Here is a 22,407-nt window from a genome sequence, read left to right on the forward strand (position 1 = left end):
GTTGTGGGTTTTTATGTGCGTCACTGAACCCAGAATTTTTATTATATTCTCAGAAAAGGGTTTTGCAACAGCTCAGCTATTAAAGCCAAACCATGTAGTTTAGTTAAAAGTCTGTGCAGGAAACAACAAAATGAAATTCATCCTGGGGGAGAAGCGTGGTGCATGTAGGCTGGGAAGAGAATGCAAATACACTATTTATAGGACTAGAGGAAAACAAATTTGGACTTGAGGAGTAAAAGCGAAGGAGTTATCCGGGGAAAACCAGCCTTGGCCATCTGAGACACTCAGACCTGTGCTGCCAGACTGCTCGTCCATTTTGGAGAACTTGTTACAATCCAACAAGGAAAAGATATTTATCATTGAAATCTGTGCTGCATAGTCACTCACAGCAGTGAGTGATAAACTCTTTGGGAGTTTATGCTATGGGTGACACTTGGGAAGGGGAAACACTTGAACCAGTATGTTTTTAAGCACTATGAAAACAGCTGAAGCCAGTGCCTGCTCCAGGGAGTTCCTGCAGGATGGGCAGGGAGGGAGAGATGAGTGCATTTGCTGCTGATCAGGCAGATCGGGTCAGTGGCAGAGCTAGGAGTGCAGCCCAGCTCCGTTCTCTGACTCATGTGATGCTTCTGGTGTTACACTGAAGTTGGCCAGGAGAACTTCTGTGAGGAGTGCAGAAGCAGTGAGTGTACCTCAGCAATATCCTGCCTCAGAGCAGCGTGCTGTCCTCGTGACACTGCAGCCTGGAATTGGAGAGCGTGGGGCGCACGGTTTCTGTATGCTTTCTTTTACATAATTTGTGATCTTTCATTTATAAATAGATGCTAAGCCCTTCTTGCCTTCCACTGTGCTTTTTGGAACATACTCTGACACCTTCATTGCCTGCAGTTCCCTGCTTTATTCTGGATCATGTACTACTTTTAGGGCATTTGCTTGTAATTAGTGTTCCACATAACTAAGCCTGGAGCTCTGGCTTTACAGAGTATGCTGATAGCTCATCCTTCTTCCAGGAAAAATAAATCTTGCCTGATGGGAGATCCTACACTAAAATAACAGATTATAGTCAGACTGCAGAGCCGAACTGCTGCTTTACACGCAGGCCCGCCAGGGCTGGCTGTACCAGTTCCAAAATTACTGTGCAATCTTGCCTCTGTCCCTAGGTGCTCCACAGCCCTGAGGCGTGCCCAGGAATGGGGACGGGTGAGGTGAGCCAGGGGCAGCAGCAGGAACATCCCGCAGTGCCCTGGGAATTCCACTATGGGCTTCCAAACACGCGCTGAGCTGTTTGCCTCGGGCTGGATGTTGTGGTTGCAGTTTGTATATCAAAACATGTGTTGTCATTGACCCTTCCCTCCAGTGGCCTCTGGAAAAAGACAGGGCTTGGGTGATTTCTGTCTTCCTTCTCTTTTCCATGACATAGCTATTGCACAGTTGGGAAGCTGTTTTTCATTTGTGTAGGCTGATTTTTGGCATTCTGGGGGCTGGTGAGTCTTCCAACTTCCTGCAGCCTCTTCTTTCTGTCTTTCCTGAGGGGCCCTTGCCCATCTACTCATCCCAGCCTGCCCAGTGTTACAGTGTCCATACAGGGGGCAGCCACACTGAGAAGAAGGAAGATTTAAACCAAGCCCTGAGCAGGAAAATACTTGGAGCAGCATCTCCTTTCTGACGTGGCTGTGAACAGGAGTGCTCTGTGGACAGGCTGTTGTGGGAATGGCCATGTGACAGTGAGAAAGCAGAAGGTCACGACTGAGGCAGCTGGTGACACGTGTGTGCCCCTGCCTGCAGGGCTGACTGAAGGATCTGAGCTGCTGTGCTCCAGAGCCAGGGGAGCTCAGGGTAGGGCATAGCCAGAGGGGACAGCCAGCAGCAGGTTGGGGTCCTGGCACAGCCAGCAGCAGTGTGGCTCTGTCACACAGGTCACACAGGGCCTGGCACATGGCACAAGTGGCTGGGACAGAGTCCCTGGCTGGGCTGTGCCTGGCACAGAGCAGTAACAGCAGCATGGCAGCCACGAGGCCCAGGCACTGCTGAGCCCAGGGCCAGTCCCTGCCCTGCCCTGCCCTGCTCTGCTCTGCAGGGGTCTGGCCAGAGGAAGCAGACAAGGAGTGGAAAAAAGGAAGTGCTGTCAGCCCCTTTATGTAAAAAGAGGTACTGAAAATGAGTGATTGGGATTTCCAGTTTCTTGTAGGTCTTGCGCTCCAAAGCCATGCTGGGAAGCTGTGGTGAAAAGGTTCCTCTGGTTTCAGCAGGGTGGTCAGAGAGAGAATGCTAAGGGATGGCTGAGTTTCTAGGACATGGCAGTCCTGGATTGCCTCTCCTGGGAATGGCATTGCTGGAAGACTTTGAATCACTTTGGTATTCACACACTTTCTGATAAATCTCAAATTGTGTGGCACTGCTGTCAGAATTCAGTGTGTGGGCACTGACAAACTTGTTATACCTAATGGTTGTAAGGAATCAGATTGCTCATAAAACATACCCTCAACTAACTTCATAGGAAAGCAACAGCAAGAGGAGACACATTACAATGGTCAAAGAATCCATGTTTGTTTTTTCCATTACATTTTCAGTCTGATCTTGTCCTAAATGCTAAAATTAGTTGACTAAGAACATGTTTTGATTTATAAACCATGGATCAACTAACTTGCTTTGAGGCATTGTTTTCTTAGGAAGGTTTTGAAGCTTAAGCCTGCCCCATGGGTATGTGTGACACAGTGAGAAATCTTTGGAGAATATTTTCTTTCTGATAAGCAAACATAAGGCACAAATAATATTAATTTTTGCTGTTTTATTCATCTGTGCCTAAAGTGAAGAATTCTGTGTAGTGCGTTTGCCATGAGATGATCAGGTGATGAAAGCTTTGGAATAAAACTTTAGAATACAATAAAAGATGTGCAGCACTGCCTGAATGTTTGTTCTTTCAAGTTAGCTGCTTTTAATGTTGATTTCGTAATAGAAATGCCCATCTAATAATGGGCCTCAGAATCTTTGGCTACTTTGGCTATTCCTGTCTCAGTGACCTTCTAACCCAAATGAAGACCAGGTGTAGTAGAATTCAGCAAATATGCAGGACCAGTGGATGAGCAGGCAGACAATCCTGCAGGCTGGACTAGTGGTGCCCACAGCATCTCAGATGAGGTTACAAGTACATGTGCAGTGCTTGCAAACTGACTGTAATTATTGTTTCAAATAGTTTGGATCCCCTTCATATTTTGGAGTGGCACCCAGCCTCTGCACAGAACTGTTGTTGGTGGGGTTTAGAGCATAGTGCTGTAGGGAAGGGCCCTGCAAGGTCCTTCCTTCTGCTGAAATGCTGAAGGGCAAAGATGCTCAGTGCGAGGGAAATGCACTGCATGGATTTCCCTGAGAGCTCCTAGGAGAATGTCACTTGTATGTAATGAAAGAGCCCCACTCACAGAGCAGCATCCCCCTTGTACAAACACGGCCTGGAAAGGGTCAGCACACCCCAAGGAGCCTCACTCACTCACTGTTTGCTTTCTGGATCCCCCAGGTGAAGCTGATTGACTACATCCACAGGCAGCGGCAGTGCAAGCTGAGTGTTCCCCTGAGCGACAGGACAGCAGAGCTCAACAGCTACCCTCGCTTCAACGACTGGCTGGACATTGTCAACGTGAGGAAAGAGGTGGTGCAGGTAAGAAGGGGGAGGCAGCCCTCAGCACAGCACCTTCCAGTCTCTTCAGTCCATTCCCAGCTGCCTGCTGGGTCTGAGAGCCACAGCAGAACTTAATCGCTTACTGCATTGTAGATATTAATAGTACTGTGCTATGCTACATTCTGTGTCCAGCATTAGCCAAAACAGGACCATTGTTACATACACACACTTACACACAGAGCTCAGTCCACTGACAGCTAAACAAGGTAGAAAAGGATTTTTCTATTCTTTTTCCCATTTTTGCCTCTGCAGGCCAGGTCACAATGTTCTCATTCAGTTTCCTTTGATCAGTAAATAACCAAAAATTTTCTTTGACCTCAGCAGGAATCTGCCTGGCTGAAAAATTCGACAAATTTCCATGGAAGTTATGCCAGCTTGGTTCTGATGTAACTAAGTGGTCTCTGGTGAAGCAGGATGAGTTCAGGACCATGTTGTTCCTTTTATATCCTACTGTTCATTTTGAATGTGATGCTGGTGTTGCCTTCCAGCCCAGCAAGGTTTTGGGTGGCACAGCCAAAGGTGCAGCAGTGACAATGAGAGGACAAAAGCAGCCTGTTGCTGTGGCCAAACTGCCAGGCTCCCAGCTAATGTTGGTTTCTAAGGTTACTGGAATTGCCTGAGTCTAAAAGAATGTCTTTGTAGCTCTTTTATAAATCCTTTGTGATGCCTGCAGAACTGGGGGCAGGGAAGAGGTGAAGGAAAGGGGGGAGGGAGGTGGACAGTTCAAATCCACCACATCCTGCTAATTCAGGGAGCAGAGAGGGTTGAGGCTGCCTTTCTGTATGTGTGGTCACTAAAAGGGGTGAACAAATTCAGGTTTGGTCTAAGGCAGAAGGAATTTTCCAGCTCTATTATTTTGATTCATGCTTTCTCGCTGCCCTCTCCCAAGCAGTGTCCAGTGAAATGAACTCTGTTCCATCTGTTCTCCGCGACAGAAATGTAAGAAGTGTACAAAGCACTGAAATTCCTGTGATTCCAAATGTATGGTTATTTTTTAAGAGTTCTGCATCCATTTCATGCAGGTGCAGACAGCTTCTCTAGCACTCGTATTGGCTGGACAACAGAACTGCAACACCCCGTGGGTCATTAAAATAATTTCTGAGTAGGCATGCTGGAACAGGCTGTGAGCTGGGGGGGTGTAAATAGCTGCACTAATAAACTAAGTGCTCTGTTCTTGCTGTGATGGTTTTTTGTTTTTTTTTTTTTTGGTCCTGTTATTTCACTGGTCAGAAAATAGCAATGCAGCCACTGTTGGGGTTTGACACTGACATCAGCACAGTGCAGAGAGCTGTCTGGGATGAGTTACCTTTCAGAAATGTCTCAGGTGTCATGGGATCATTCCTGCTGTTGTTTAGTTTTCATACAGCATGTTGAACTGCTTTTCAGCTGAAAGCTTTCAAAATGGAAATCACTGACAGAAGGAACTTTAATAAGTTAGTTATTACAAAATCTAGAGTGGTTTCCCGCTTTGTGCACACTGCCTGTGACAGGACTGGGGGGAGGTGGGGAGGAAGCCTTTGCAGACAGGGCTGAGTAGGTCACACTGTGAAAATGGGGACCTTTGAGCGGCTCTGGTTCTGTGCCTGTTGCACAGGGAGCACTGGGAACAGCTTCCCATCTCTCAGACACTCTTAGCTCACTGTAAAATGGAAATAGCCATGCTGGATTTCCTTCTTAAGGCTTCCAAAAAATGGTGCAGAGAGAAGGAAAACTGCACAAGTGTCACAGTGTGATCACATAGGCACATAGCCCTCTCTTCTTGTGCTTTTTAGGTTCTGAAACTAGTTGGAGAAGTTGCCAAGTACCTGTGGAGTCTCAGAAGAGCTGCTCCAGAGCCCTGCCCTGGGCACCTCTGAGAGCTGAACAGAGCAGCAGGTCTGGCATAGGAGGAGGTGCAGTGGAGGGCTCTCTGTGCCTGCTGCTTATAAGGGACAAATCAGAAGAAAGGCCTGAGTTCATGGGGTTTTTGCTTTTTTAAATGGTTTTGATTCCCTTTGCGTTTCTAGTGTTACTGGAGGGAGTATTTTCAAGACTGTGCTAATCTGTGACATAACACCGTTGAAAAGCAGCCTAATTGCAGGAGTTCTTTAGCTCAGCGGTGAGAGGAACAATGCTCTGTTTCTCTGTCTCCCCTCCCCTCCCCTCGCTCCCCCCAGTCCTCTCCCAAATAAAGCTGCCATGCAGGGAAGCACAGAAGCTCCCAGGCTCTCCTGTCAGAAATAGAGCAGCAGCTCCAAATTAGAATATCTGCTGACTCCTCTACTCCAGAGTGAAGACTATTTTTGCTCAGTGACTTGCTCTAGACATTGTGAAGCTCGAAAGCTCTGGTGATTATAATTGTTGGGGTCCTTTATTTCTTTGAAAACCTATATTTAAAACAAGAATAATGACTGCTTATAAAATCCTTTAGCTCTGGAAGAGATTATAGTAATAACAATGCACTGTTTATGGCGTTGGGCAACAGCTAAAGCTGCCGAGAGCGTGGACAGCAGCGAGATGGTGACGCTGCGCCAAGTGCGAGGGCTGGGCTGTGCCGACCTCGCCGGCCCGCAGGTAGGTGGGCAGTGCCAGCCTCCACTTGGGGATCCTCTGTGCTCCCTGGGAATACACAATTCCGAGGGGTAAGGAAACTTGGAGCCCCCACCCCAACCTGTGCTATTTCTGTTGCTTTGTTATTGTTCCCCTAATCAGCTGCCAGATAGATTTTTATCGTAGAAAGTGGTAGCAGGCTCTGCTTTGGAGCTGGGCTAATGCTGTGCTGTAACTTGCTTTTTAAGTATTTTCCTAGGAAATGCTGGAGTCCTTGTTTTTGGCTAGAGTTCTAAAAATTGATTAGTTGTAGAAATTGATTAATTCTAGAGACTGTGTGTGTAGTTTAATACCAAAAATAATGTATAAATGGTTAAATATGACAGATTGAAACTGAGCAAAGAGGTACTTGAAATGAGACCTAGAAAAGACAGGACAATGAACCTGACAGACAGAAGGTATGTTTATGCTATGTAGTTGTCTCGAGTGGGTAAGAGTTGCTCTGAAAATGGGCCTAGAGAAATACATTGATCTGAATTGTCCTGCTTGCCTTGGGCGTTGGAGTCAGGAATTGAGAGGGGAGTGGGAGGGAAGGAGGATGAGAACAGAACGTGGTTCCCTCTCTTAAGCTGATGGAAGAAGTTTCTTGCAGAGCTCTTTACTGGGTTCTGGGCTTGGGGCATGTCTACCAAATAGAAGAGACTAAAAAAAAAATCTGTTGGCTTATTTTCTTCAGTGTAGAAAGTGATTCTCTCCGCCTTCATCACTGTGCTTCCCAGAAACATAACTATTATATTTGTTCCCACATGTAACGTCACTGTCTTAAAAAGTAATTTATGAACAGAGTCATCTTATCTTCTGAAGCATGTCTGGGCCAGCCCTGCAGGCTGTGGAGCAGGGGTGCCAGTCAGTCAAGCTTGGAAAGCTGTTTTTAGAGTGGATAACTGTCATGCAAGGGGAGGAGCACTTCCTGCCCCAGGGACTGCTGGCCATGAGCAGAGCTGTGCCACCAGGGAGATGTGGGGGCAGATGGAGCAGGGCTGTGGTTGGGGCTGCTTTGTGGCTGTTCCATTTGGGAATGTATTTGAGTCCCAGTGTATACCCTTTTCTGTGATACCTGCTGCCTGTGAAGCCCATCTCAGCATTGATTCCCCAGTCAGGCTTGGTGCCAAAGACCTGCAGAGCTGAGCAAGGCAGGGGCAGTGCTGGGCACACCAGGAGCAGAGCTTGTGACTTGAGCAGGCATTGTCCCCAAGAGCCTCCTGCTGCCCTGTGCAATGCCCCTGTGGAGTTGCTGCTACAAGCTCGTGGCAGAGGGTTCTGTTTGCACAGAGTGGCCCAGCTTGGAGCAGATCCATTGTTGGAGGAGTTGTGAGGGGGTTTTGTGTGTGCATCCTTTGGATGGGGGATAGAGGAGGCAGATCTGCCGAAGCCTATCAGGTTTCCACAGCTATATCCTCTCATCTTTTTCTGTCAGCATATCTGCGTGAACAGGCCATGAGGACTGTGGCTGTTTGGGGATTTCCATGGGTCTGGCAGCTGGAGCTCTGGCTGGACCGCAAGATAGCAGAGGTCCTGGACGTGCTAATTGTGTGTATGCAAATTAACTCTGTCCTGCAGGCTTCCTTGAGCTAAAACTCCATCACTGTGTTCCAGCTGAAGGCCCCTCCCAGTGTAAACAGCACTTGTAAAATCGTCTCTACCACTGCCAGGGCTCCCCTTCCCTGCCAAGGGGTCCAGTTGCCCCTTGCAGCCTTGGGCACTGTGAGCCCTTCATGGCTTGAGGTGAGCCCAAGGGATCTGCAACTGCTGCCTCTGTCTGCCACAGAAGAGTAGTGACAGCAGCTCTCCTGTCCCCAAAGAGCCAGCTGGACAGAATACCCCTGTCAGCTCCTGTCCAGCCTCTGCTGTGAGGTGGAACAGTGAGGAGGGTGAAGTTAGGTGAAACCATGGCCTTTTTATGCTCACAGCTTAATGCAAACTGGAAATTTCAAGTGAGAGGCTTTCCAGAATGCCCATAAAGTCTCCAGGAATTTAATAATACAACAATTTTTCAGTACCTTTATCGCTGGGCACCAGCAAACCACTGCAAAATAACAACTAGCAGGCACAAGATGTTCTTAAGAGCATCTTTACATGCTTTGCTTAGAGCTATCAGTGGGAATTTAAGCACCTTATGTAATGGGCTTTCTCTTCTAGCATCTGCTGCTTCACGGGAGGATGATTGGAGGGGGAATGTATTGATTTAAGAGGAGGCATTTGGGGCCTTGACAACTGTCCAGCTTTACAGGAAGAGCTGTGGCTACTGGGTCGAGGAGGAGGTCAGGCTGATTTTGCAGAGTGCCTGCAGCAGCATTAGCTACATAGGCTTATCTGCAGGGTGGAATCTTTACCAAAAATAACCCCTCCACTGTGTTAGATACCAGCATTTTTGCCATGTTTCAGGGATTTAAGTTAGACACCAGACAAGATTAAAGACTGTTGTGAACTCTTCACCCTGACTAATTGAGACTAACCCTTGGATAGCTCCTTGGATGCACTGGTACTCACTTTTCTCTCTTTAGACATGTGTACCATGAAATGCAGTCTGTGTCTGATAAACAGGAGGGCTTTATAGAAAAGTCCTCTTACCTGTTGTAGGGAGGGATAATTTCCTGCTTTGGGCTTTTTAGCATCCCTTCTGCTGAGCAGTGCATGGTTAGGCTTTAGATTTTGCTGGCACTTACGAGGTGCTGAAGATTGAAAGCAGATTCTGTCTTCCCCTGCTTTTTCTCTCCTTTTTTAAATCTGACCTTATTAGTAGAGTACTGTGTGAGTATCTTGCAGCTTCCCCTGTCAGGACAAGGGAGGTGGAGGTGGTATTGAGCTTGGCCCTAATGCAAGTCTTTAATCTGCATTTTTTAAAGCTGTTTTTTTTTTAAAGCCTCAGCACCCACTGAAGATGCAGGTAAAGGGAGGTCAGCTGGACTCACATTTCTCACCCTCAGTGGTGAGGAGTGCAGTAACTCCTGTGCAAAGCCCCAGAGCTGCACTGAGGGCATGGAGCCCCCTGAGCAGGACTCTTCTCCCTCACAGCAGCTGAACCTGTTTGAGAGCCATGCTGAACTAGTGACCCTCTTCACTGTCACACTGCCTGGGGGGTGACACACAGCCAAGGCAGAGCAGGCCAATCTTACAGGGATCAGGTTGACCAGTTTTATATTAAGCCACCACATATGTGCAGCACATGAGTGGCTGTTTAAAGAAAGCCTCTTACTTCCCCTCCCTCCCCCTCTTTGAAGGCTTATTTCTTTTGTCGCGTGTCATGGGGGCTGGCAGCAGGTTCAGAAAGTCTGAGCTCTCCCAGCTCAAGGTCACTGGAATTGTTTAAATATAATCTCCTTTTCTGTACTTTCTACTTTCCTACAACTTGCTGTTCTGTCTTTCTAAAATTAAACTATTGAGCAAAAGAGGAGTTTGGACGTTGTGTGTGGGTGCAGGTGCCTCGGGCAGGGTCTGTGTGAGAGTGCTGGGGCTGCAGAGCTGAGCTGGGGCTGCAGGACCACCACAGACCAGTCAGCTCTGGGCAGAGACTGTGCCCTGAAAAGGGATGAGGCAAAGGAAGAATGCCCTGACACTTATAAAGAGCTCAATAGCTTGGTGTCTTTAAAAAACTGTTTTCAAGTATTTTCTCTGCAACCAGGAAGGCTTGAGTCCTTGGTCCAGATGGAAGGTGGGTTCTGCCACAGAACAGGCACTGGAAAAACCAGATCCCCAGCAGTGCTGCCACCAGTCCCACTCCAGCTGGCCCTGCATTCCAGCTGCCCCTGGCTGTGGTGGGAAAGTTCTCCCGAGGAAACCTGTGATTCTTCCACTTTACCAACTAACTTACTACCAGCTCTGATTAAGTTCCTGGTTACATGCTCATTTAAATTCCTGGCCTCCCCTTGAGTCAGCTGTGTTTTGTATTTCATCCAGTTCAGGGCATGTGACAGAAGATGCAGGATGTGTTTCCTAGACTTCTGCCCTTTCTTAATTTATTCTTTTTCTTTGCTCCATGCCACAGTTACTAAAAATGGAAACTCTTTGTGTTGCCACCTACAAAGCTCCAAAGGTTGGGGGCTGTTCAGTACTGTCACAGCTGAAAGTCCTGCGTCAGCTCTCAAAAGCAAGAGTCTGGGTTAAGAAAGATGCAATTGTTAAAGGACACTCAACACATTCACGTTTGCTTTAGAGTCGGAAGTGGGGTTTAAGGACTCGAGGATTTCAAGCTTTTTGTTTCTCCAAGCAGTGAGACACACTTCTGCGTTTCCCCTTCAAATAAAAGTTCAAAGACTTCTATATAGCTTGATTCCAGGAGCTGAAACTTTAGGATAGAGGCCAAATATTGTGAAATTTGTGATCTCATTGTGAGAATAGGCAAAAGAGAGGTTTGTTTAGGCAGAACTTTTCAGGGAAATTCCTGGGTATCTGGGCTAAGTATCCTGGTTTTGTTTATTAACCACAATTGCTGCAGACTTACACTGGAAACATTTGAATGGGGGAAGAGAGAGAGACACAGCTCAGTTCTGTGTCAGGAAATACCAGATCATTTTGTGCTTTCCAGACTCTTGTATCTTTAGTGTCTGCCTGATCTGAACCTTACCATTGTGGGGCTTTGGTGTATTAAGAAGTAGGAGTTCTGCACAGATATCTCTTCAGGCAGGATACGGGTAAGTCTGGTCCTCTGATGAAGGAAAAACTGCTTGAGGAGGAGGAGGCCACTATCTTTGTCAAAACATTTCTTTTTTGTTCAAAAAAAGAAGTAATTTTCCTCACTGTTTCTGCTTTTCACTTCACTACTGAAAAGCCAAACATCCTTATCTGACACTTTTTCAGGCTTTTGACCTGTTTTATTTCTGACTCTGAAAAGTTAAGTTTCACATTAGTAGCTTTGCAAAAATTTTCCCTAAGGGGAAAAGAATATTTCCATCCCCTCTAATCCTCAGTGGAATAGCAGTGCATGAGCAGTCCTAGAGGTGCAGAGCACAGTCACACACGAGGCAGGGCAAGATAGCAGCTGTGGGCACTGCCAGAGAGGGCACTGCCAAAATGAGTAAACCATGAGTCAGCCCAGGCAGTGAGGCAGTGGCACTGCTGAAAGCACACAACAGGTGACACTCTTATTTATACATGGAGAGTAACAACAAAGGTCTCGTCTCGTTTTTTCAGAGAATACCGGAGGAGCTGACCCTGGATGCCTTACTAGAAATGAATGAGTCAAAGGTGAAAGAAACAATGAAGAGATGTGGAGCCAGAGATGAGGAGTGCTCCAGGCTCAACGGGGCCCTGAGCTGCCTGCGGAAGGTGACAGAGTCAGGTACAGACTGCCTTGTTCTCCTAGGAAATTGGGGTCCCAGCAGCCCAGCCCCATCTGGGGGATATTCTGTCCTTGAGGTTGTTCTGTGACCATTGTCAGGTTGTGGCTCTTGGGTGTATGTGAAGGTGCAGTGATCAAACATATCTAGAGCTGTGAATTGGGTTTGGTTTTGACATCAAGTCAGATAAATAAATGGAAATAAATGTATGTAGAGATATCCTCTCCTACACAGTAGACTATATCCTTATTAACCCTTTTTGTTCAGAGTTGTGTCTAATGCTCTAGCTCATTCTCCATGGGTCAGTACACATCCGTGACTTAAATACAACCAGATTCCTGGTAGGTGATGCCCTCCCCAAATATTGCCAGCTAAGATAGAAACTCTGTCACCTTCCCCAGTTACTTCTAAAGGCACTGTAAAATCTGTTTGTTAGGAGCCTCTCCCAGCAGACTGGTACTCACATGCATCACATCTTTCTTTGTAACAGTGATCAATCTGTCACTGAAAGGTGATGTTTCCTGTTGGTTCATCCATTTGCAAATCATAGAGATTAGTTCATGGAAAAAGTCAGCAAACAGCCCAGTTTCGTATTTCCTTTTTCCTAATCTTTCTTGTCCCAGGCTGTCAAATATTTCCCATCCACACTGTGTCAAACCAGCCATTGCTCAGGAGTCATGGCATTCACCTCTTAGAAAGAAATGGCATTTTTAAAAGTCCAGGTCTCTGAAAAGCTCAAGTCAGGCCCTGTGCTGAGTTTTCCCAGGGGGGATCACTGCCAGGTGAAACAGCCCTGCAGAACACCCAGGGGGCTGGGTGCACCCAGTGCCCTCCCTGCCGGGCTGTCACTAACGCTGCTCCCTCGGACAGGAGGGGAGCTGAAGGACGAAGTGCCGCTGGCTCTCCCCGAACGCCGGGACAGCTCCTGCTCGCAGCCCGACACGCCGGGCCCCGCCTGGTCCCCGAGCACCCCTGCCAAGGGCAGCCAGCAGCAGCCACGCTCCGTGTCCGTGGGCACAGCCCCGCCCTGCGAGCCCCCGAGCCACTGTCCCCACACAGAGAGCCTGCTGGAGCCGCTGGTGCTGGCGGCGGCAGGCAGGCCCAGGACTCCGCACAGCATCACCGTCACCCCGCCGGCCACGCCGCAGCCCAAGCGCCGCCACCGCCTGAAGCCACCGCGCACTCCTCCTCCCCCCTGCCGCAAGGTGTTCCAGCTGCTGCCCAACTTCCCCACCCTCACCAGGAGCAAGTCCCACGAGTCTCAGCTGGGCAACAGGATAGACGAAGTTCCTCCCATCAAGTGAGTTCCCTCCCCGACTGGAGCTGGGGCTCTCCCCAGCAAAGACTGCCCTGCGTGGGCAGGAGAATATTGGCAGTGCAGTAACTTGGGAGCCTGTGCAGAGCCAGAGTGCCTGTAAACCTGACTGCACATGCTGCAGGCAGCAGCTCCTGCTCTAGCAGAGTGTGTGCCTGTCACAGGAATAGCAGTGCCTAAAAAAACGTATCTTTTTTTTCTTTCTAGGTTCGGTAAGCAATTCTTAGGAGGTGTCTGCAGTGCCTTGCTGAGAGAGAAGAGCCTGCTCTTGTCAGCTCCCTGTTGGCCATCCCTGGGCAGCCCCTGGAGGTTCTCCACAGAGTTTCTGTTAACTGAGCAGGAGCTTGGCCTGCCAAGAACTGCAGGGTTTTACTTGGTCACTGTTGCACCTGGTGTTTTCTAATATGACACAAGAAAGGCAAAGGAATACATATGTTTCAAGAGTTAAAGCGAGAGGTTTGGGTGTGAGTGCTTATCTGTGACCTCAGACAGCTGGTACTGATGCCTCTTGGTACAGGAAATTTTATATCTAACCTTTTAGTGGCTTTGGATATGCATTGTCCAGTATCTCTGCAATGAAATTGGACAGTTGTGTGCAGCCTTCTGAGGAAGCCTCAGCGTGTGGAATGTGGGGTGTTGCTCTGGTGCTGAGGAGTTTGTTCATGTGGGTAATGGCTGGCAGGAGCAAGGCTGGGTTTACCCAGGGCCATTTGGAGTTCTTGCCATCCTGAGGCATGTCCCAGACACAACCTGTAACCTTGGAAGCTAATAGAGAGAGATTGAAGCAGCTTAGAAAGCACCCAAAAATATCAAAGTATTTAAAAAAAAAGTATGGAAGTCCAAATTAGGATATTATAGCACTGCACATGTAGGTAATGCCCTTTAAAACAAAAATCCCAGGAAATACTTTGAGAAATAGAAAGATTGTAAAATGAAAATGCAGCAATCTGAGCATTTCCCTGTGGGAGAGTAAGGTAATTAATGCAACAAATGAAAAAGGCATTAGAATAAATTAAATCAGAAATGAAGAATTTTGGTGGTTCTCTTCATATAGACCTATTGGCTGAGTTAAGTTTCTGCTGTGGGCTCTGGTGAGTCCAGACAATCCCAGACTGGTTGATACTCATTTGAACTCCTCAGTGAGGATTTAACCATCTGACCTGATGCTAACAGCCATCTTTTCTGCTGTGTTGGGATTGTTTGGATGGCCACACTGGACCAGCAACATTCCTTGGGAAAGCAGCGAGCCATTCTGGCCTGTTCCAGGAGGCTGAGGATCACAGATGCCTTTAGAAGTTCACTGGACTAATGATAAAAAAGGCTGTGGTGCCATCTATGGTCAAATGAGGAGACTGGCTCTGAGCCAGCCCTTGCTATGCTGACACTTGCACATTGGAGTTTGCCTCAGATGTGAAATATTTCTGTAGATTTACTTCTGGAAATATGCCAGAATCTGAGTATTTTAGAGTTTTCAGGAAGTTACATGCTCTCATCACTGGCATGCTGGATTGGCATTTTGAAATCTAGCTCTCCCTGTCTGCACTTAGCAGCTAGTTAAGTGAGCTCACATGTATCTTTTTATTCTTCTAGGCCATGCTGGCCCTTTCTAGAAAATGGAGATAATTTTCATTGAAATAGAATATTCTGAAATCTACTGACACTGCAAGAAAACTGGGTGATGGTATTTGTGGTAAACCAATTGGAAGTAAACCAATTAGGAGTGAAGTCTGACTTTCCACTTTAAGAACGGCTTAGACCTGATCAGATGGACTTCTGTAATCCCTAAATGTAAAACATCATGATTTATCCAATCCTATGGAAACAAATACAAGAGCAGTATGTGGTTGCAGCTTCACAGGAGGCAAAGCAATCTGAGCTGTGCTCCTGTGACACCTCATGGCTAGAGGTGCTGACCTGGGGCAGTGACTGCTTGGTTTGTGTGCAGAGTGCTGAGCACATGTGAGCAATGCTGCCCTAAACCCTCCTCTTGTTCTCCATCAGAGCTCTCCCAGGGATCCCCACAGACGGTACGAAGAGACTTTGGCCTGGCTGTGACTCACAGGTGAGCAGCCCAAGGACACAGCAAAGTGAGAATTCTTCACCACTTGCCCTTTCCAGAAGGAGCTGAAGTACAGCCTGTAACTACCTACAAATGTTCATTTTCCCTTGGGCAGCAGTTAACATCGGTTTTCCCCCTCTTGCCTCTGTTAGGTTCTCTACAAAGTCCTGGTTATCTCAGATTTGCCAAGTCTGCCAGAAAAGCATGATGTTCGGGGTGAAGTGTAAGTACTGCAGGTGAGCACACAGGGATGATCTCCTTCAGAACAGCCTGGAACTGACTCCTTACAGCCTGCAGGAACTCTTGTCTCTTGATGTGATGTACTTTTAGCAGTGGCATGAGTTCTTCAGTCCTTCTGACCTGGCAAAGGTATATTTTGGCACAACTCACACCCTAAGTGGGCAGCCTGATGGATCAGTGAACCAAATTTGTTGCCCTGCCACAAGCTTCCTACCTCATCCTGGGCCAATCTTGTAGTGAGATCCCTAAATAACAGCCAGGATATTAATTTTTGCTTCTCTCTCAGGCTTGTTAGTCCAGAGCACTGAGATTTTACTATTTCACTGTTGCTGGATGAGAATCACTAACTCTATTAAAAATAAATCAGATGCTAAGATATGTGTGTGGCTTTCATTAGCCTAATGACACACATAATGGGATTCTCCATACGAATGCCTGCTGCTCTGGGGCTGAGCATTCCAGAACTCCTTCTGAGATTAGCATAAGAATTACGAATTAAGGGTAGGCTTCTTCTTTTTGGGAAAGAACAAGTTGCTATTTAACATGTAATGGTTATCTTTCAGATTAAAATGTCACAACAAATGTACTAAAGAGGCACCTGCATGTAGAATATCCTTCCTTCCCAGTAAGTAATCTTCTACAAATTCTTGGCATTTCAATATAATTGATGGTATGATGAGAATAAAAAGCCTCATTAAAGCTGTTTTTCTCCCTTCTCCAACCTGTTTTTCAGTAACAAAAATAAGAAGAACAGAGTCTGTCCCGTCTGATATCAATAATCCGGTAGACAGACCTACAGAACCCCAGTTTGGAACCCTCCCCAAAGCACTAACTAAAAAGGTACGAGCTGCCTGAAGTGTGTCCCAAGGCCCTGGGGAGCTGCAGTAGGGAGAGGTTGAATCTTGCTGGTTGGAGCCAAAATGGCACCTTGAGCTTTCCATTTGCAAGACTTGGATATGTGGCATTTTCTCCCTGTAAAACGTGGGTTGTGCAGAGCTCCAGGTGCTTTGCTTACTCAGAAAAGCAACACCATGAACAGCTTCCCTCTCTCTGATGTCCAGCAGACACCGAGGGGAATTCCTCCTTTCTCTTTATTGTTTTCTCACGAGTCACTTCCCTTGCCTTGCAGGAGCATCCACCAGCAATAAACCACCTGGACTCCAGCAGTAATCCTTCCTCTACAACCTCATCCACTCCATCTTCTCCAGCACCTTTCCAGTCTTCCAACCCTCCCAGTGCGACGCCTCCCCCAAACCCCTCTCCCATGGGCCAGAGGGATGGGCGATTTAACTTCCCAGGTAAACTCCTCTCTGGCAGGAGACTCTGCAAGGAGAGGCTGACCAGGAATTCATAGGGAGTTGTACACATGGTTGTACCTAGAGCAAGGTGTGAAAGTGTATATTGTTACCTGATAAAATGAAAATATCTGTTCTTACAAGTTTTTTAAAAGTATCAGCAAGATATCTGTGCAAGAAACAGATTACTGAGGAATGTTGGCACCTTTCCTAGATGATTTGATCTTTCTATTTTCTAATTTTTGGAAAAGGACTGAAAGCAAGCACTATTTTTAATTCTCCCTTCTCCCTTGTGTTGTACAGTGCATGCTGCCTGCAGTGTGTGCTCACCAGGGCTTTCAGTCAGAAGGGAGGTGCTTGCTGAAGCAGGCTGTAAAAATGAGAACTGGAATGAATTACTTTACCAGACCCTTCTGAAATACAGCCCACAATCATACAACCCATTTTTAAACCACTGACACACATGACTGGTGGAGAAGAGTTTACCCTTTGTGCCCTATGGGTTGAGAGCCCCAATGCGCAGCTTTTACCAGAGCAGAGAGGGGCAAGAATCTCTGACAAGGGCAAAGATCTAAATAGTGAGAATAAATGTAATTCCTTTGACCTGGAACTGAAGTCATATGCTGCTCAGTAGCTGCTACATCTAGCCTTCAACGTTGCTGAATTTTGTATCAGCTTCTGAACTGTGAACTCAAGTTGCTGTTTGAGCCTGCTCAAAAGGAGCAGAGGCAGCTTAGTGTAAGGATTCCACTGCAGCTACTTTGTATTGGGACAAACGGCTCAGATTCACTGAAAAAATAAAAAAGGCAGATGGTTTGTGAGCTTTACGTTCTTGGGGGGACCTCTGCAAAGCTGAGATAGCAGAGCACATCACGTCACACCTGATGTGGGCCTGCCTTGCACATCCTTGGGCTCTCCCTTTGCTTCTGCCACTGAGGATCCAAACCTGCTCTTTGCCCATCAAGCTGTTTGACAGTGGTGGCACAGCTTGTGTTTGACACCTGTCATGTGTCAGGGCCTTCCAAAATGCATGTGCTGAAATTCTCCCCAGCAGGCTGATAATCCACTAATCTGTTCCCAGCAGTGACCTGGGACTAATTCATTGAATGCACATGGGGCACTCACTGATGATCCTCTAACCTGTTTGTGTTGTTTTGGTTTTTTCTCTCTCTTTTTTTTTTTTTTTTTTTTTTTTTGCTGGTTTGGTTTTTTTTTGTTGTTGTTTTTTTTTTTTTTTTTTTTTTTTTTTTTTACAAAACCCCAATTAATTAAAAAGCTGCCTACTACCTCCAGCATAGACAACAGTTTATCTTCCCAGGTGAGTTGATTGTTCTAATTCTACTAACCAACTTCTACCAAAACATAACTTGTGTGTAAACCTCTGCATGCTGCCCAGGAACAATCATTCTGCTTTAAAAAACCTGTCTGAAATTCAGCCTTTCTCTTATCTCAGTGTGTACTCAGGCCTCTCCCCCCCTAATCTGAAGTAGTGACATGCTTTATGTACTCAGATGGAATTTTGAGTATTCAGCTGTAGAGTATTTGTTTTCTGCTGTGGGATGCTATCCACATCCATGTTCTTCCTTTCTAAAGATTCACTTTCAGGGCTCTGTGCCTGGCCAGAAAGATTTTACAGATGGGTGGAGGAAGTGGAAGAGAACTGGGCTTAGCCAAAATGCAGGCATGGGAGAGATGAGCACAGTTTTAAATGACTAGAAGTATAAAATCACTTTGTCTGTGGTTGAGTTTATAATTCCTGAACAAGAAGCAAAGAGTTGCTATTGCAGTGTTAAAACTTGCTGTCTGTAGGAGATTGAAGTGTAAAAGATGTATCATAACTCTTTCTACTTTCCCAGAAATTCCCAGTCCTGCACAAACAGCACAGCCTCCAGAAACTGCTGCAGACACTAAGTAAGTGGAGTTTTAAACGCTATCATTTGCACAGTGTTTACCTGGTAATCCACAGGTCAGCTCAGAAGTGCTGTGTTATGGCAAAACCAGATTGAAGACCCAAGAGCTCCCAGGGTAACTTCAGTCAGCAAAGGAGGGTGATGCTGGCATTCCCAGTTTTATAAAACTGAATATGACACAACTCTAAATGGCACACTAAGGAGTCCAAGCCTTTAATACCTAGTTCTGATTGTGTGAAGGGTCAGGTGAAACAGAATTTGGAGTTTTGTAACTCAAAGGCAAGGCACACTGAGCTACAAGCAAACAGCTCTTTCAGGATCCCAACTGCAGAGCATGGAAAAACTACCAGCCTGCATTCCCAGCTGCTCCACTGCAGGCATTTCAGGGGCAGGAATGGGAGTATCTATTCCTGGAACACAGTGTAATAACAGAGCAATGCCACTGCCAAACCAATTCCTGACACTTAATTATCAAGAATCACTTCCAACTCTTTGTCCCTCATTTGCCAAAGTGAGCTCAGAGTCCTCTGTTACATGGAGCAGGAATTGTTATATTTTTCTGTGACCTTCTGTAACTCTGTCGGGATCTGTTCTGTATTGGGTTCTTGCCGCTCCCCTAATGGCAGCACAGCCAGCAATTTCCCAACGATCCCAAACGTTGTTTTCCCTGCTTCTGTTGCAGTGCTGCCCAGCAGCCAGGCACGGGAGGAGGCGCACGGGAAGCACAGGTGGGTTTGCTGCTTTGCCCCGCAGGTCTCTGGAGCAGCCTGTGCTGCTGGGCTGCTCTGCCCTCACCTGGGACCCTGAGCACACCTTTCCCTTCCCTCGTGGACAGGTGGAGGAACCAGAGGTGAACAAGTCGGAGCCTGAGGACGATGAGGATGAGGTGGAAGATTTGCCCAACCGGCGGCCACACCTGCAGGGGATGATCTACCGCAAACCCAGCCAGACCAGCGTGTACCTGCAGGAGTGGGACATCCCCTTTGAGCAGATCCAGCTGGGGGATCCCATCGGCCAGGGCCGCTGGGGCAAGGTCTACAAGGGCAAGTGGCATGGGGAGGTGGCCATCAGGCTGCTGGAGATCGACGGCAACAACCAGGATCATCTCAAGCTCTTCAAGAAGGAGGTGATGAACTACAGGCAGACCCGGCATGAGAACGTGGTGCTGTTCATGGGAGCCTGCATGAACCCCCCTCACTTAGCAATCATCACCAGGTAAGGAGAGAGCATCTTACTCTGAGTTCTGCTAGATATGCATTGCAGAACTAGCTAATGCTGGTCTCATCTACAAACATTTTCTGTAGCTTCTGCAAAGGAAGGACGCTGCACTCCTTTGTGAGGGACCCCAAGATCTCCCTGGACATTAACAAAACCAGGCAGATAGCACAGGAGATCATTAAGGTAAGGGGTTGTTACACCAAGGGAGCCATTGGGCAGGGCCTGAGCCAGAGCTCAGAGGCTGCACACAGGACTGGGAGCTGCTCCCTCAGCCTCTCCCCACAGGGGTTCTGCCTCCAGTTACAACTAATCCCTGACACTGGAGTTAGGAGAGGAAATGTGTTAGAAAGCAGAGTGTGCTTGGAAACAATAAAAACCCAAAAATATTTCCATCTCTGCTGTTTCCCAGGGCATGGGGTATCTTCACGCAAAGGGGATCGTACATAAGGATCTGAAATCCAAAAATGTCTTCTATGACAATGGGAAAGTTGTGATCACCGACTTTGGATTATTTGGAATTTCGGGTGTGGTTCAGGAAGGAAGGTAAGTGGAAGTTTCAGTGCTTGGTTCCACCTCTAGAATGACAAATGATCAAATAGGGAAACATTTCCTGCAGTACACTAGGAATGTCAGTTACTTTAGTACACGCTCAGTTTGCATTGTGTACGTTTGCTTTGTTTTCCTTTTGAGCAGAGTTCTTCCTCCAGTCCCAGTAGCACAGCCAGAGAGTTTGGATTAAGACTCAGAGCACAGAACAAACAAGACCTATTAAGCCCAGGAAGGAGCTGTGAGAGTCAGGCTGACATATGCTTATTTGTTAACATGGCAAGAAAATTAGAAACATCAGCAAAAACATTGGAGTAAATAAAGTCAAATCATCAGGTGAAGCACAGATATGGCCTCCACACCAATGGTTTGGTCCTGCTTCTTTCTTTTGAACTCAGGAGGGAGAATGAACTGAAGCTGCCTCATGACTGGTTGTGCTACCTGGCCCCTGAGATTGTCCGTGAGATGGCCCCAGGGAAAGATGAAGACAAGCTGCCTTTTTCCAAAGCTGCAGATATCTATGCCTTTGGGTAAGGAAGGAGCACCCAGGAGTACCACAGGAGCTTGCAAAATGGGACTGGTCACAGGCCTGAGCCTCCCAGTCAGTGCTCCCCTGATCCCTTTCTCTCACTCACACTCAGGATTCCAGTTGGGACACATTGTCATCACCTACTGCAAAAGTCAGGGGTGGAAGGGGTTTGCTGCACAGCCTTAGGCTTCTCCCAGAGCTCAGCTGGAGCTGGAGCAGTGCCAGGGTTTGGTATTGTGTCTCTCAGGAGCAGGCAGAGGGCTGATGTGTGTGTTGGCATTGCAGGACTGTGTGGTACGAGCTGCAGGCACGGGAATGGCCCTTCAAGACACAGCCTGCAGAGGCTCTCATCTGGCAGATCGGCAGCGGCGAGGGAGTCAGACAAGTCCTTGCCACTGTCAGTCTGGGGAAGGAAGTCAATGTAAGTACCTCAGCTGCAGGAATCCCTCCATGCAGCTGTTTATCAGGGAGGGAGGGGGCTCCTTCAAGGGATTGATTTTACTCATAACTCTAAAGGGCAGGAAAGAGCACAGATTAAAGGAGACCAGGTTAGAGGCTTAGCCTGTGCCCATAGCTGTGGTGCAAAGTGAACATCCCCCAGCACAGGACACTCTTGGATTCTGACAGTGTCCACACTTTCTGTGAGCAGTATGTGCCTGGGCTCACACACATCCCAGTGCTCAGACAGTTTTCTGGTCTGCACAGTTGACCCATGAACTGAGATAATGAGGCACCACTGTCCTCTGCAGGAAATCCTCTCGGCCTGCTGGGCCTTCGACCTCAGTGAGAGGCCCAGCTTCACTGTCCTCATGGAAATGCTTGAAAAACTGCCAAAACTGAACCGCCGGCTCTCCCACCCAGGGCACTTCTGGAAGTCTGCTGAGTGAGTACTGCTGCTGCTCACAACACTCATGCCTGGTGCAATTTGTTAACTGATCATTTCTGAGCTTTATTTGCTTCCCTGGGGCTGTCAGACCTGACAGAGCAGGAACACTGCTCCTCTGCTCCTCCAGTTCCTGGGAAATGACGCAACTGAGCCATGAGCCTCAGACAGTTCATTTCCTATTCACCTCCCTCAGCAGCTGACTGATGCAGCTGTGTGGTGTCAGTGAATATCCACAACAGCATTGGGAAGGGCACACACTGACCCCAGAGTGGTCAGACCTTCCCCTGTGATGGTAATGGCAGGTATTGCCTGAGCAAGGGAGGGCCCCAAGAACATGCCTCTGTTTTGGTCTCGGGCAGTTCAGACTGAATGAGTTTGAAGACAGAGACACATTTGTGCCCAGTGCCCATTCACCATGTCCTTGGCTGTGTTTATTTTCATCTCCTGAACTGCCCATATTTACTTCCTCTTTTTTCTGGCGTTTAACCCACCCCTTCCTTTCCTATAATCCTTCACCATCTTCCTGCAATACCTGATCATAACTAGCCAAACTCTTGAGATAGGGACTATCTTGGCAGTTTGGTCTCTGCTGGATGTGGAGGCTTTGGAGTCTTGTTTGTAAATTTTGCTACTTCTGTGCAATTTCCCCCTGTTTGTGCTGGATCACTGACACACCAATGATGTCCAACAACCTTAAACTGCTTCTCCCACACTCTGGCCTCACCCTCACACAAACACATGCTGAGCAGTGGAACTCCCCCCACCTCAGACAGATCCTTTCACACACTGCACTAACCCCTGCTCCAGCCTGGTGGAAGCTGTACAGTGTGTAATTCTCAAGGGCTTGCTTTAAATAACTGAAAACTAACTC

At 47.4% G+C, this 22,407-nt stretch overlaps 1 protein-coding gene across 1 annotated transcript in view; it reads left to right on the forward strand.

Moving 5' to 3' along the window:
• Positions 1-22,407, forward strand: part of KSR1 (kinase suppressor of ras 1) — a 49,686-nt gene that overhangs the window by 23,618 nt on the left and 3,661 nt on the right. The window contains exons 2-19 of the mRNA XM_085078613.1: positions 3,512-3,652; positions 11,393-11,540; positions 12,409-12,838; positions 13,061-13,065; positions 14,855-14,915; positions 15,065-15,148; positions 15,716-15,777; positions 15,886-15,992; positions 16,282-16,450; positions 17,724-17,765; positions 18,304-18,358; positions 19,040-19,085; positions 19,193-19,572; positions 19,662-19,758; positions 19,985-20,118; positions 20,520-20,651; positions 20,936-21,071; positions 21,400-21,533. Of these exons, the coding sequence (XP_084934739.1) occupies positions 3,512-3,652; positions 11,393-11,540; positions 12,409-12,838; positions 13,061-13,065; positions 14,855-14,915; positions 15,065-15,148; positions 15,716-15,777; positions 15,886-15,992; positions 16,282-16,450; positions 17,724-17,765; positions 18,304-18,358; positions 19,040-19,085; positions 19,193-19,572; positions 19,662-19,758; positions 19,985-20,118; positions 20,520-20,651; positions 20,936-21,071; positions 21,400-21,533 (2,363 nt within the window). The remainder of the gene's footprint in view (positions 1-3,511; positions 3,653-11,392; positions 11,541-12,408; positions 12,839-13,060; positions 13,066-14,854; positions 14,916-15,064; positions 15,149-15,715; positions 15,778-15,885; positions 15,993-16,281; positions 16,451-17,723; positions 17,766-18,303; positions 18,359-19,039; positions 19,086-19,192; positions 19,573-19,661; positions 19,759-19,984; positions 20,119-20,519; positions 20,652-20,935; positions 21,072-21,399; positions 21,534-22,407) is intronic.

Source organism: Lichenostomus cassidix, chromosome 19, assembly GCF_008360975.1.
Source record: "Lichenostomus cassidix isolate B80296 chromosome 19, HeHo_3.0, whole genome shotgun sequence".
Classification (NCBI taxonomy): Eukaryota; Metazoa; Chordata; class Aves; order Passeriformes; family Meliphagidae; genus Lichenostomus; species Lichenostomus cassidix.